Source organism: Populus alba, chromosome 3, assembly GCF_005239225.2.
Source record: "Populus alba chromosome 3, ASM523922v2, whole genome shotgun sequence".
In the NCBI taxonomy this organism is placed as follows: Eukaryota; Viridiplantae; Streptophyta; class Magnoliopsida; order Malpighiales; family Salicaceae; genus Populus; species Populus alba.
In genome coordinates, this window is record NC_133286.1 from 3,386,878 (window position 1) to 3,400,289 (window position 13,412).

General features: G+C 34.2%; 1 protein-coding gene across 1 annotated transcript; it reads left to right on the forward strand.

Moving 5' to 3' along the window:
* Positions 1-3,731: 3,731 nt before the first annotated feature.
* On the forward strand, positions 3,732-12,793 carry LOC118029054 (potassium transporter 7). Its single transcript, XM_035032857.2, has 10 exons — positions 3,732-4,163; positions 4,261-4,489; positions 4,585-4,833; positions 5,009-5,059; positions 6,075-6,335; positions 8,570-8,622; positions 8,768-8,888; positions 9,113-9,367; positions 11,163-11,685; positions 11,910-12,793. Exons 1-10 carry the CDS (start codon positions 3,873-3,875, stop codon positions 12,442-12,444), a joined length of 2,568 nt encoding a protein of 855 aa, XP_034888748.1. The 5' UTR covers positions 3,732-3,872; the 3' UTR covers positions 12,445-12,793.
* Positions 12,794-13,412: the final 619 nt, after the last annotated feature.

Sequence of the window (13,412 nt, forward strand, 5' to 3'; positions counted from 1 at the left end):
TTTAATTTTGTTAGACAAGTACATTTACATAGTTGTGTTTATTAAATTTATTAATTAAAATAATTTTTTTTATTCAATTGAGCAATAATAAAAATACGTGAAATTTTTATAAAAAACAAGTAAAAGTGCTATAGTTGGACATGCTTCTTGATAGTAATTTAAAGAAAGTAAAAACACACTAATTTAGACAGAAAGATTTTATACTTACAAAGTTGATAGTAAAAGTGATATGTTTGACTTCGCAAACTTCAAGATATTTTTTCTTACACTAGTCCAGATTCTTTGCTTACAAAGGTGTTTCTTTTGACAATCAATTTTTTCAAACTTCAATGTCATTTTTAACTTTAATCAAGATAATTTTTTTAAATTGTTGCTTAAGTTACTATCGACATTGATTGTAGTAAGGATACTCGACTTATTAAAAATTCAACATTTTTTTTCTTTGGTTCAAATTTTTTTTATTAAATTTATTGCCCGTCATCCCAGATTTACTGATTGTGCTCTCTTATTATTATAGTTGTGTTGCTTAGTCATTGTGAAGAAAAAAGTAGGGAATTATCTATGAAATTTATTGGGTTAAGGGAAAAGTTGTAAGACACCGGCAATTAAAAAATAGAAAAGCTGCAAAGGTGATGAAATGGAAGCAGCGATGGAATGGAGGTGATAGATGGAACAAATAGAGATGTTTTTAGCATACATAGATTATTAATGAGTTATTACTAGATATTTGATCCGTGTTTTACCGTGAATTAGATATTGAACAACACATATAAGGAGGATTGTGGAATCATTGTTCTTTACATCATCGAGATAATATTGAACAACAAAGAGATATCATAATAGGTATAATTCAAAATAGCACAATCATATCGGACCAAGATTGCAACGTGGATTTTGAACGACTACATGATACAAGTTAAAGGGAAATGTACACCCTACTTGCACTCAAGTCGTACTTGAATCTAATGTGTTTAGTGAGACTACATAATGAATACATGTCAGGGCCTCTTTTATTGATTATTGTTTAGTGATTTTTTCGGAAATGTACACTTTGCTTTTTTTGTTAGTTTTTATTCTTTTCTATCCTTAATTTTACAAAAACTATTTTATGCATTGAGCTCATGTTAGGCCCGACAGGCGGGCGCTTTATGAGTCCGGATCATTCGATGGATGTCATGCGTACTAGTCTTGAAACAACCTTGTACTTTAGGTAAGTAACTAACATTTTGTCTTTTCTTGAAATATGTATTAATATCTTGTCCTTTATTGTAGATCTTTGCCTTGATACATCTTCCATCTTTGGCTAGTGTGGTAAATCAAGGTACAATACTCGCCAAAGACGATGAGTTTTCTTGGTGAGTTGGACAACTTCTCTAGAGATGGTATCTCGAGATTTTCGTAAGAAGAAATCATCAAGTGACTATTCTAGACTTTTGAATGAGGTGCAGGACGATCAGGTAAACATTATATGTATAGAAATTGGATTTAATGATAGTTTTACATGTACTTTTTTTATAGGATCGTTCTTCTTATAGATTATATGGAAGCCATATAAAGGTATCAAATTGCCTTCATATTTGAATAACCAACTACCAATATCAATGTGCATAACATTTCTTATTTGTTTTAATGAGTGTTTTGCACATTAACCTAATTTATGTTGTAGGTAGTTTGGATTAACAGAGGTTAGATTGAATTTGAAAGAACTACAAAAAATAGTGTACAAGACGAGGTGTAGGGGAACTAAAGGTATATTGGAAGGAAGGTGAATTTTTTAAGTATATTGAACATTGGAGATGCAGGAAAAATTATGTCATCAAAGATCCCTCTCACCCTTTTCACTTTGTGTGGTTCATCAAAAATCCCTCTCTTCCCCGGCACCCTGTGCTGTTATTTCCTCCTACTTCTAGCTCTTCACCTCAAGTTTCTCAGGCTATTTTTACTTTGTTATAATTTTTTTGTGCTTTGACCTTTTTTAATTATTATTTTCCCAATATATTATCTTACTTGATTGTTTCATCTTTATTCATATTTGATTCTCATATTCTTGTCTTGCAATAATAACAGTACCTGCACTAGAACCAACATCGAGGCAAGGTGGTTCATTCAATGTTTATTCTAGAAGAATAGGGAAAAGGAATCCTCTAATACTGAGCATCATCTGATACTTTGGATTTATGGTGTTTTTCAGGGTAGTGGCAAGCTTTGATGAGATTACATTTGGTTTTCCAGGTCATGCTTAGAATTCTCATTTTCAAATTCTAAAGTACAGTTATATTGTTCTTAGAGCTAATTAAGTATCTACTTATAAAAACATATTTAATTTTATTAAACATGGATAAGCACGATGGATGTGAGTTTTATATGCTTCTATTATGTTGTATTGTTTTTAAAAAATTGAATTTGTAATAGTCCCTGATTGTTACAAAAGTTTTTGCCTTGGCAATAAGTTTTGAAAATTCTCAATTCATGATGCAATAATTTTCTTTTATAGAATGCTCATATCTTCATTAATTTTAGAATTTATAGGATTATTCGAGATACATATAAGTTATTTTTTTGGATATTTATATGTCACCATTTGATTTTTCATTGACCTTTCTAGTCATGATAACAAATTTGGCTGCTTTCGATAGAATAATTTATAATTTTTATTTATTTAAGGTTTATATATTTATTAATTTTAAAGTTTATAAGATTATTTAAAATATATTTTTGAATACTCATGTGCCACCGTTTGATTTTTCATTAACCTTTTCTAGTCATGATAACAAATTGGACTCCTTTCGATAGAAGAATTTATCGGAATACGAGAGGAAGCCTTGTTGAAGAAAATAAGAATGGTTTAGCGTATAATTCAATGGGATCAATATATTTTGTATAAATATTAACATGCAAATCAATGAGTAGAATAATAAAATTGCATAATTATTATGAGCATAAACCACACTACATTCAATCATTTGCAGTAATGAAGTAAGCACTAAAAATTTAAAAATAATAAAACTAATTTTGAACCCTAAATAAATATTTACATAATTTTTTTTTAAATACAAGTGTTATTATCATATTTTTCAAACTAAAATAAGGAAAATGACAGGTTATGGGATTCTTTGTAACTCTTATAATTTAGCAGTGTGACATTTTTATCTAAAATATTTTATGCTTATTTTGTGCAAATAATACAAGGAAAAATACAAGTGTTATTGTCAAATTTCATTTATTATTATCTGTCTTTTAAACTGTTATTGTTTTATTATTTAAGAGTTTATACTTCATGTGTTTTATGTTTTTCAACTAAAAGAAGAAAAATAACAAGTTATGGAGTTCTCTGTCACCCTTATAAAATATTTAACAATTTAGCACTATTTATTAAAATATTTTATGCTCATTTTGTGTAACTAAAATAAGGAAAAATTCAAGTGTTTTTGTCAAATTTCATTCCTATTTTTTGAACTTGTTATTTTTTTTATTTAAAGATTTTAATTTTATGTATTTTAATTTTTTCAACTAAAATAAAAAAATGACAGGTTATTTGTTTTCTGTTACCATTATAAAATATTTAACAATTTAATATTATTTATCTTAAATATTTTATGCTATTTTTCTAAGAAATGGGTTATCTTATGCAAATTTTACATCACGTGTAGGAAAACTCATGCCAGATTAGATTGCTTGGATTCATTAGGGTCCATTTTGACCCGGATGACCAGATTTTTAATTCAAACCGACTGATGGATCCTCGGGCGATCTAGAAAAACCATCGGAAAAAAAGAAAGAGAAAAAAACTAGGAAACAAAAAAGACGCACAGACCAAAATATTCCTCACTCAATCGATCGGATTCTGAAACCCTAGCAGAATCCGAATTGTAATGGCAGACGAAGACGGCATTGGCAGATCCGAGAGTCGACTAGCGTCGATGGACTCGGTGGAGTCACGGTGGGTGTTTCAAGACGACGACGATGACGAGGATGATTCACTGATGGACGACGACGACGAAGAACATAGTCAACTGCGGCGCGGTGGTGGATTAGACTCTGAGGAGGAAGACGAGGAGGACACGGCCGAGCAGCGGCTGATCCGAACTGGTCCCCGCATCGACTCCTTCGATGTCGAAGCCCTAGAGATCCCCAGCGCCCACCGCAACGACTACTTCTACGAGGTGAAAGTGAAAACATTTATTTATTTATCCTTTGATTGAATTTGACAAGTGAAAAAAGAAAAAAAAAATTGATCTGGAAATGGAAAATGCGTGGCAGGAATTGGGCGTGGGAAGGAGAATAATACTTGCATTTCAAACGCTGGGAGTTGTATTTGGTGATGTTGGGACAAGTCCTTTGTATACCTTCCATGTTATGTTTAACAAAGCACCTGTTAATGGGGAAGAAGATGTCATCGGTGCATTGTCTTTGGTTTTGTATACTTTGATATTGATTCCCCTTGTTAAGTATGTACTTGTTGTTCTTTGGGCCAATGATGACGGCGAAGGTACTGGTTATTAATTATTATTGGTTGCCTCTCTAGTTAGTTACTGATTATGGCTTGTAACCATTGTACTGCATGTTATATTTACTGCATTGCAGGTGGCACTTTTGCGCTGTACTCTTTGATTTGTCGCCATGCTAAGGTCAATCTTCTCCCTAACCAGCTTCCTTCCGATGCTCGTATATCTAGCTTCAGGCTCAAGGTGCCCTCAGCAGAACTTGAGAGATCCTTGAAAATAAAGGAGAGACTTGAGACATCACCCCATCTCAAAAGAATGCTTCTCATGCTAGTGCTTGCTGGTACCTCTATGTTGATTGCTGATGGGGTTGTTACCCCTGCCATGTCAGGTCTGTTTTTGGAGTTCATTATAATTAAGTCATGGTTTATATGAGCAAAAAAGCTATTTTAGATTTTTTATGTACTGATTTTTTTTTTGTAGACCATGTTTGCTCTCTTTTTCTTTGGTTCCTAGTAGCTAGTACCTTGTGATTTACCCAGGTATCTTTGTCTGTCTTAATGCAGTAATGTCTGCTGTTGGTGGCCTAAAGGTTGGAGTAGCTTCAATTAAGCAAGGTGATCTAACATTCTGTTAACCAATTTTTTTTCATTAGAGATAGGGTTTCTTCCCAACTTTTTATTCATGAATTATTCTTTTGATGACCGGACATTTGGATCAAATCATTTCCTTTCCTTCTTTCTTTTGTTTTGGAAGTTGGGTTCTGGATCTGGACAGCAGGTTATTGTAACCTGGACTGCTGTCAAATTAATTAATTAATTAATTAATAATCGTAACTTTGATAACCTAAAAACTTGTTTGCTGTGTAATTTATAGGAGATCCAAGATAGGGTAATCCTGGGTGGAGTTTGTAATCAGATTGTCCATTGAATGATAGAAACTTGGGTTGTATGTTTAGTGTTTGAATGCCAGAAAAAAGTAGACTGGGAAGAAGATTTTTTTTGGTCATTTTGTAAATTATTCGAACATAGAATGTCTTTGGAATACATGCCAACCTGGCATCAAAAGCTGGTGCAGGAATAAGCTGTTGTTGTGTGGATAGTTTATATAGCAAAATTGTGCGAGATCAGTTGCTGGTTATATGGTTCAGAAAGCGCTCAATACTACCGGAGCTGATTTATACACCGAATTTTGCACTTGTCTTAGTACCTAGTAGCAACTAGGAGAATGAGTTTTTCTCTATACTAATGCCCTCTGCAACTTAATGATTGTAGTGCTCAGCTTGGGCATGAATCAAGACACTGGTTCAGTTTGGGCATGGGTGAACTTTCCTAATAGATCATCAATTTGAATTTACACTGTGGATGAATTTTGTTGGGCAACCCCCCCTCCTCACTGCCAAAAAAAAAAACAAAAGAAATTTCTTGCATGTTCCAGGTTTTGGAAAATAATTTATTGGAAAATGATTGAAAATACTTCCTTTTTGAAATTAGTTTGACTGCAATCAAATTAGCAAACCTTGCATGCCTTCTACTACACTGGCAAATTTAAATGTCCTTGCCTTTTGTATTCTTGTTGTTGTGGAAAAATAGCTATAATATTGAGTTAATTGTTTTGTTTTGTTTTGTGCAGAGCAAGTGGTGATGATTTCGGTTGCTTTTCTTGTAATTTTATTCAGTGTACAGAAGTTTGGGACCAGTAAAGTCGGACTTGCTGTAGGCCCTGCTTTATTCATATGGTTTTGTTCTCTTGCAGCCATTGGGATTTATAACCTTGTTAAATATGATAGCAGTGTCTTGAGGGCATTTAATCCTGTTCACATTTATTACTTCTTCAAGAGGAACTCAACTAAGGGCTGGCGTGCACTTGGAGGTTGCTTGCTATGTGCAACAGGTAACACATTAAAGTAGGATTTTTGGGTGCTTGAATGCGATGGTGCTTGCCTTTTTTGTTTAGTGGTACTACGTTCTTATTGATTCCACATGTAAATTTGGTTGGCTCTCTATTTAGTTCACCAAATCATTTTCTTGTTTGTGGTTGGATAATACTCACACTAGCTGTTATGAAGTTCATCTAAGCTGAATAATGTTGGATAATGGGTGTATGAAGCCCATGAAAGAATTTAGGTTAATGTAGCAGGAATTATAAAGTTCATCGATAAATGGTGGTTGTTAGAGGATAACTGGATTTGATTGACCTAAAAAGTGTGATCTTTTGGGAGTTAGTGACAATAAAGATGGGTTAATTTTCATCAACTAATTTAGGAGAGTGCTGGATAGCCTTGCCATTTCTCTTGTTGAATGGAGATTGCATTTGGAATAATCTTGAAAGTATGATGGAGTGGAGTTATGTTGCCAAAGAGTGGAGTCACTTAAACTACTAAGAAACAGAGGATGGATCCCCAAACCTCACTAAGCAGCATACTTTTGACAAATAAAGAAAGGAATTTCTATAAAGAGACAGGCTTGTACATATACCAAGGAAGGAGAAAGAAAGAGTTTAATAGCAACCATCTTACTGTCTTAGCTCCTCAGGTTTGCTTGGAATGCTTACTTCCTCCAAGATGATAACCTTATTTGAAGTTGATGGCACGTACTACGACTCCAGAAACATTTTTCTTAAAGTAAACTGGAAAAAGAAAAAGTAAGATTAAATATCTATGAACTATAAAAAAACTACGTCATTATAGGGTTTGATGAACTTCTATTTCAACTAGAGGAATGGGACTTTGTGGAATGAATTCTTTCTTCCTATTGCCATTGCTTTGGTCCGGAGATGGCTTGTAACTTGTATGGATGGCGGCAATGAAAATAGAGATGGAGGTGATTTGTTTTGGAGTGTTAGGCGAAACTCCCCTTTTCTATTGTTTTTCAATGTTTTTATCACCTATACAGTTTGCATAATGCTTCTATTTCTTGTGTATTTTTTTTTTAAATGGAGGGGGAAGGGGATAATATAAACTGGAATTCAGTTTCTTTAGGAATCTAAATGATAGAGAATTGGAGGTTCTCTTCTTCCTATTCTTAATTCTTTTGTTTGGCAAGTGATCTGATCACAGATGATGTTCTTTGGAAAGTCTGGTGTTTTCTCGTATAAGTCTTTTCTTCGTCATTTTCCCCATTTTGCTAACTCTTTACCCTCTTCTTTGTCTCGCCGTTTCTTGGAAGGTACCCTCTAAAGTCTCTAAAGTAAGGGCCTTGTTGTTGATGATTTGTTGCAAATAGGAAGGCCTCACAAGGTCTTATCTCTCGATATTTATGTTGTGGCAACAAATTGATGAGCATCACAGTAACTTATTTTTAAATTGCCCACTTGTGAGGATATGTGGTGCAGATTGTTTATAATGGTGGGGATTCTTGGGTTTCATGTGATAGTGTCAGATTTCATGTTAATCACTTTTTTTTTCTGGAGGAAGAAAGATAGTATGATGATATGGTTTTGTGGTGTATGTGTTGTTCCATGCTGTACCAGGTTGGATCAGAATGCTAGAATTTTTTAAAACCAGTACATTTAAGACAATTGTTTTTTTTTTTTTCCATTTACTTTCTTTTTTGAGAGGATGATTTATTCTCCATCAAGCTTTTGTAAATCCCTTTTATGTTAGTATGGTTTTCTCTAATTTAAAAAAGAAAAGAAAAGGTTGAGATGGGGAGTAATTTGCATAATATGAATGGCACAATGTCTACTGTTGCAGGGGAGGTATGGGCCATACCTCCAATTCCAAATTTGACAAAAACAAAGGAAGTTTAATTCTTAATGAATTGTCCTCTTTGATTGGAAAATTAGTAGCAAATGTAGCCTTCATGAGAAAAATAGGGCCTTTGCATGGTTATCTGGTGCTGGCAGGGATTGAGAGATCTTGACTTGAGGTGTTCCTAGCAAAGACAGAATAAATTTCAATACCAGTTTTGTCTATATAAGTTTTTTGCTGTTTAGCAGAGCTCTCTTAAAGCAATTGTTCTCAATCAATGGCACAAATTGTGTAATGTGGAACTTGTAAATAATTCACACCAATTTAAAGAATGTCCTAGTCTTAATTAAATGATGAACTTGGAAGGTGATGTTTGCAGCTGCACTGCTCTTTTATGATTGCTGCTGATGGCTTCTTCCTTCGCTGTTTTTTTAAGGATCTGAGGCAATGTTTGCGGATCTTTGCTACTTTTCTGTGAGATCAGTGCAGGTAAAGAAGCAAGAAAATACCTGTTTAATGTATCAAATGTTGAATCTCAAGTTTCTCTGATGTCAAGTGTCATGAAGCCTTTCTGTTTTTATATTCTTTGTTAGATTGCTACGATTCTGATTTATTTAATAGTGATCATTTGCAGCTTACCTTTGTATTTCTCGTTTTACCTTGCCTTTTATTGGGTTATTTGGGTCAAGCTGCATACCTAATGGAACATTACTCTGATGATCTGGCTGAGCATGCTTTCTATTCTTCAGTTCCAAGTAAGCTTCACTTTTTATCTGTATTGATACAGTCTTATGTAATTTCTTAAAATAGAATCTAACTGCAACTTGCACAGCCTTGTGACTTTTGTTCTTCTTACTTTGCATCGTGTATTGGGAAAAAAATTATTTATTGTGGTATAAAGTTGAATTTAGTCCTGTCTTACATTTGGAAACTGTTAGTTTCATTTCTGTTGCAACAATTTTTGGTGTGTGTCTTGCAGGTGGTGTTTTCTGGCCTGTCTTCCTCATTGCTAATTTAGCGGCATTAATTGCTAGCCGGGCTATGACTACTGCTACATTTTCATGTATAAAACAATCAACAGCGCTTGGTTGTTTCCCCCGTCTTAAAATCATTCATACCTCGCGGAAATTCATGGGTCAAATTTATATTCCTGTCATAAACTGGTTTTTGCTGGTAGTTTGCCTGGTGCTCGTCTGCTCTATCTCAAGCATTACTGAGATAGGAAATGCATATGGTAATACTTGTTTCCTAGTTTGAGTTGGATTTTTTCCTAGCATTCTGATCTCAACTGTTCATCAATTATTGAGTTTGCTTTTTTGTTTCCATTCTTTTTAATGACATAATGAATGTCTTGAAGAAAAAAAGTGAAGGATACCTAGGAGTATAGAATAAAGCACCAACAATGAAAGCAATAGGAAGTTTTTATATCTTACATTCTAGCAAGTAGACATCGTAGAGGTCCAATAACACAATGTCCCTGTTTTAATTTCACCATCAGCATGCCTGTAACTTCAAATGCTCGGGACTTAAAAAGACTTGAGCGGAACCTTCTGGCATGCAATCATGCTACTGCATGTCTTTGACAATTCCCACCAGGTACTAAGCACTGTCCTAGATATAACCCAGTGAACACCAAATGAAGTATTGTCACCTTTACTTCAGCAGAAAATAAAAAGAAAAGAATCAATTGGATGGAATTAACGATCATGAAGGCATGTCATAATGCTTCCACCAACACTAAATGGAAATGCTGGTGCAAACTTCCAGTTTCTACTTCCATAGATATAACACAACTGGTGAATTGTACAACTTTTCAAAAAATATTTTGTCTTGAAGTGTCCACTTTTAGCAAGTCTTTTGACATATTACCCTTGGTATTCACATGAATTGTGTATGCTTGCACCATTGAGCAAAGTTTCTCATAACTGTGACTGCCCGTCCTGAATTGTGATAAAAGTAATAAGCCAGCTTTCAATTCAGCAGTTCTGTATCTCTTATTAGCTGTTTCTTCCCCCCTGTTTTAGTGTTTGTCATTGTTTGAATTAAATTTTTGTGGCCTGCTACTCTATTCCTAATCATTGTGTTGAATACCATACCATTTGCTATCTTTGCCTGGGAACTAATACTTTTTTGTCCACTGATTGTCGAGTATCTTCTTTCGGAACCAGAGCCCATTTGTTTTTGCATTTCAAAAGTGTTTTTGAAAAAATTTAAAATTGTTTTATTTTTTTCTTTGCTTCAAATTAATTTTTTTTGGTGTTCTTAAATCGTTTAGATGCACTGGTATTAAAAATGATTTTTTTTTAAAAATAACAATATTATTTTGATGTATTTACAAGGAAAAAACACTTTAAAAAACAATGGCTATCATACTCCCAAACACCCCCTATGCAAAAAAAATGAGTAAGTAATGTTAAGCCGGGATTCTCACAATCTTCAAAAACTGACTCTAAAGTCCCCGATCAATAAATGAAATAGTTCTTTTGCCTTGGATAAATTCCTGCCTATCAGTTTGGTTGAAGAAAAATTTAAACTTAAGGGAGACAGGAGTGGAAGCTTTACAAGGAAATGAATCGTATCTTAATATTACTCATGTAGTTGATTATTTGCTGAAATTTCAGTGGTTGGGTTTTTCTTGTGCACGGTTTGTGGCAGCTACATTGTTGTGACTGTTGATCGCTAGTCAATGTTTTGGTGATAGTTTATAACTTCTGAATCATACTGTGAATATCTAGGAAATGAATTGACTATTGAGCTTCTTCCATTTATCTTTTGGCTTATCTTTCATCCTAGCTGAAAAGCTGTTACACTACTGCTATTCTTGAGCAGCCGATTCCATTTATAAACTGTTCAAGTGAACCCGTGTTTTGCTTCAATTATTTTGGTGTTTATGCAACTTGTTGATGCAATAATCTGCTCTGTGTTGAAAGAGTCTAGTCACTTCAAAGTTTTGTATCAAATTATATGCTTTTTATTTATACTTAATAATGTGAATGTTTAATTATTCCAATGGTAATTTGTTATTACAGGAATTGCTGAGCTGGGGGTGATGATGACAACAACAATTTTAGTAACGATTGTTATGCTTCTCATATGGCAGATAAACATAATTATTGTCCTGAGTTTTTTGGTTATTTTCCTAGGAATAGAATTGGTCTTCTTCTCATCAGTTCTAGGAGGTGTGGGAGATGGAAGTTGGATCATATTGGTCTTTGCTGTAGTTATGTTTTTTGTAATGTTAGTCTGGAACTACGGGAGCAAGCTCAAGTATGAAACTGAAGTTAAGAAAAAACTGTCAATGGATTTGGTGCGTGAATTGGGACCCAATCTTGGAACTATTAGAGCCCCAGGCATTGGTTTGATATACAATGAACTGGTCAAAGGAATACCAGCTATTTTTGGCCATTTTCTTACCACTCTTCCGGCTATCCATTCAATGATTATATTTGTGTGTATAAAGTATGTTCCAGTTCCAGTAGTGCCTCAGGGCGAAAGGTTCCTTTTCCGACGAGTCTGCCCAAAAAGCTACCACATATTTCGTTGTATTGCTAGGTAATGAGCTTGATTCTTGCATGTGGGAAGATGTTTGATGCATGGAAACATGTGACTTTCAGTTAGATGACCTGGCAACTTTCATGATGATAATTTTATTGCTACTCGTCATTTTTTCTTGATTGTTTAGTGTGGGATTTTCATGGGCATTAATCTTCTTGTATTAATCAATGTTCTGTTTTTCTTTTTACCTTCTCACCCTTTAAATTTTATCGCTGAAACAGGTATGGCTACAAGGATGTTCGTAAGGAGAATCACCAGGCATTTGAACAGCTGTTAATTGAGAGCCTTGAGAAGTTCATTCGTAGGGAAGCTCAGGAACGTTCGTTAGAGAGTGACGGGGATGATGATACAGACTATGAGGATGATTACTCTAGTACAAGAGTTTTAATAGCTCCGAATGGAAGTGTCTACTCGCTTGGCGTGCCTCTACTAGGTGAGTACAAGGACACAAGCAAGCCCATTTCTGAAGCAAGCACATCTGAGGAGGCAAACATAGGGTATCCCACAGATTCTGCTTCTGATGCAGAACAGAGCCTTGAAAGGGAACTGTCTTTTATTCACAAGGCTAAAGAATCTGGGGTTGTATATCTTCTTGGCCATGGAGACATTAGGGCAAGGAAAGACTCCTGGTTTATCAAGAAGTTGGTCATAAACTACTTCTATGCTTTTCTGAGAAAAAACTGTAGAAGAGGAACCGCAAATTTGAGCGTGCCCCACTCGCACCTCATGCAGGTTGGCATGACGTACATGGTTTGACAGTTGATCTTGATACTAGTGCTGTAATTCTGATAGCACGCCACTGCTGTTGATTGGAACCTGAACACTTTGGTTCACACATGGTTAGGGCAATTTCTCGATGTGAGATACATCCATGCGTTCTTACATACTTCATCATCTTCCTGACCATATCCAGCTGTTTGGATCGGATCTCCAACCCTCCAACCCGCCGAGATCTTTAATTGGGAAATTTTGTAGCGTTGATAGTTTCTGCTGTGTTCAATGTAATTGATTTTTTTACTATACTGAGAGATAAATTTGGAATTGACTCCTGTAATTACCATTAAAGTGATGTGAATCTGACTTGGTGCAGAAATTCCTTTTCTAAGTGTCCCTAAAAGAATTGATTACCTTATTAAGTTCGATGATTTTCATACGATACTGCCATGGTGTTACTCTCTCGTTTACTCCACCCATAGTGGCTTCGAAACGAGCACCAAGATTTTAAGCAGAACTATCGTTGGAAAAATTCCCAAGACAGGGTGGATTTCACTTGTTTTGCCTCTTATTTTATTATAGAAAATGCATGTTAAAGAAACCAACACGTTATTATCCTTTCAAGTATTATTTTTGTCTTTGATGAGGATTCACAACCAAAGCTATCGATGCTGTTTGATTATTATTCCAAGAAAAAAAAATATAGAATTAGTAAAGAAAAAATAATTGTTTTAATGTTTAAAATGAAGTAATTATCTTTATAGTTTGTCTGGATATGATAGATAAAACAAAGTAAAATATTAGAAAAAAAATCTATTTATCTTTAATATGTATTATTATTACTTATATATTTTAAAAAATAATTAGGTATTATTATTTTTTTACTTTAATTTATATTAAGTACTAAAATTAATAATATTATAATAACTTTACTTATAAAACCAGAACTAAATGACAGGTCAAACTTCTTTTACTCGTGACCTAAATCATACCTTGGATTGACTTTAAAG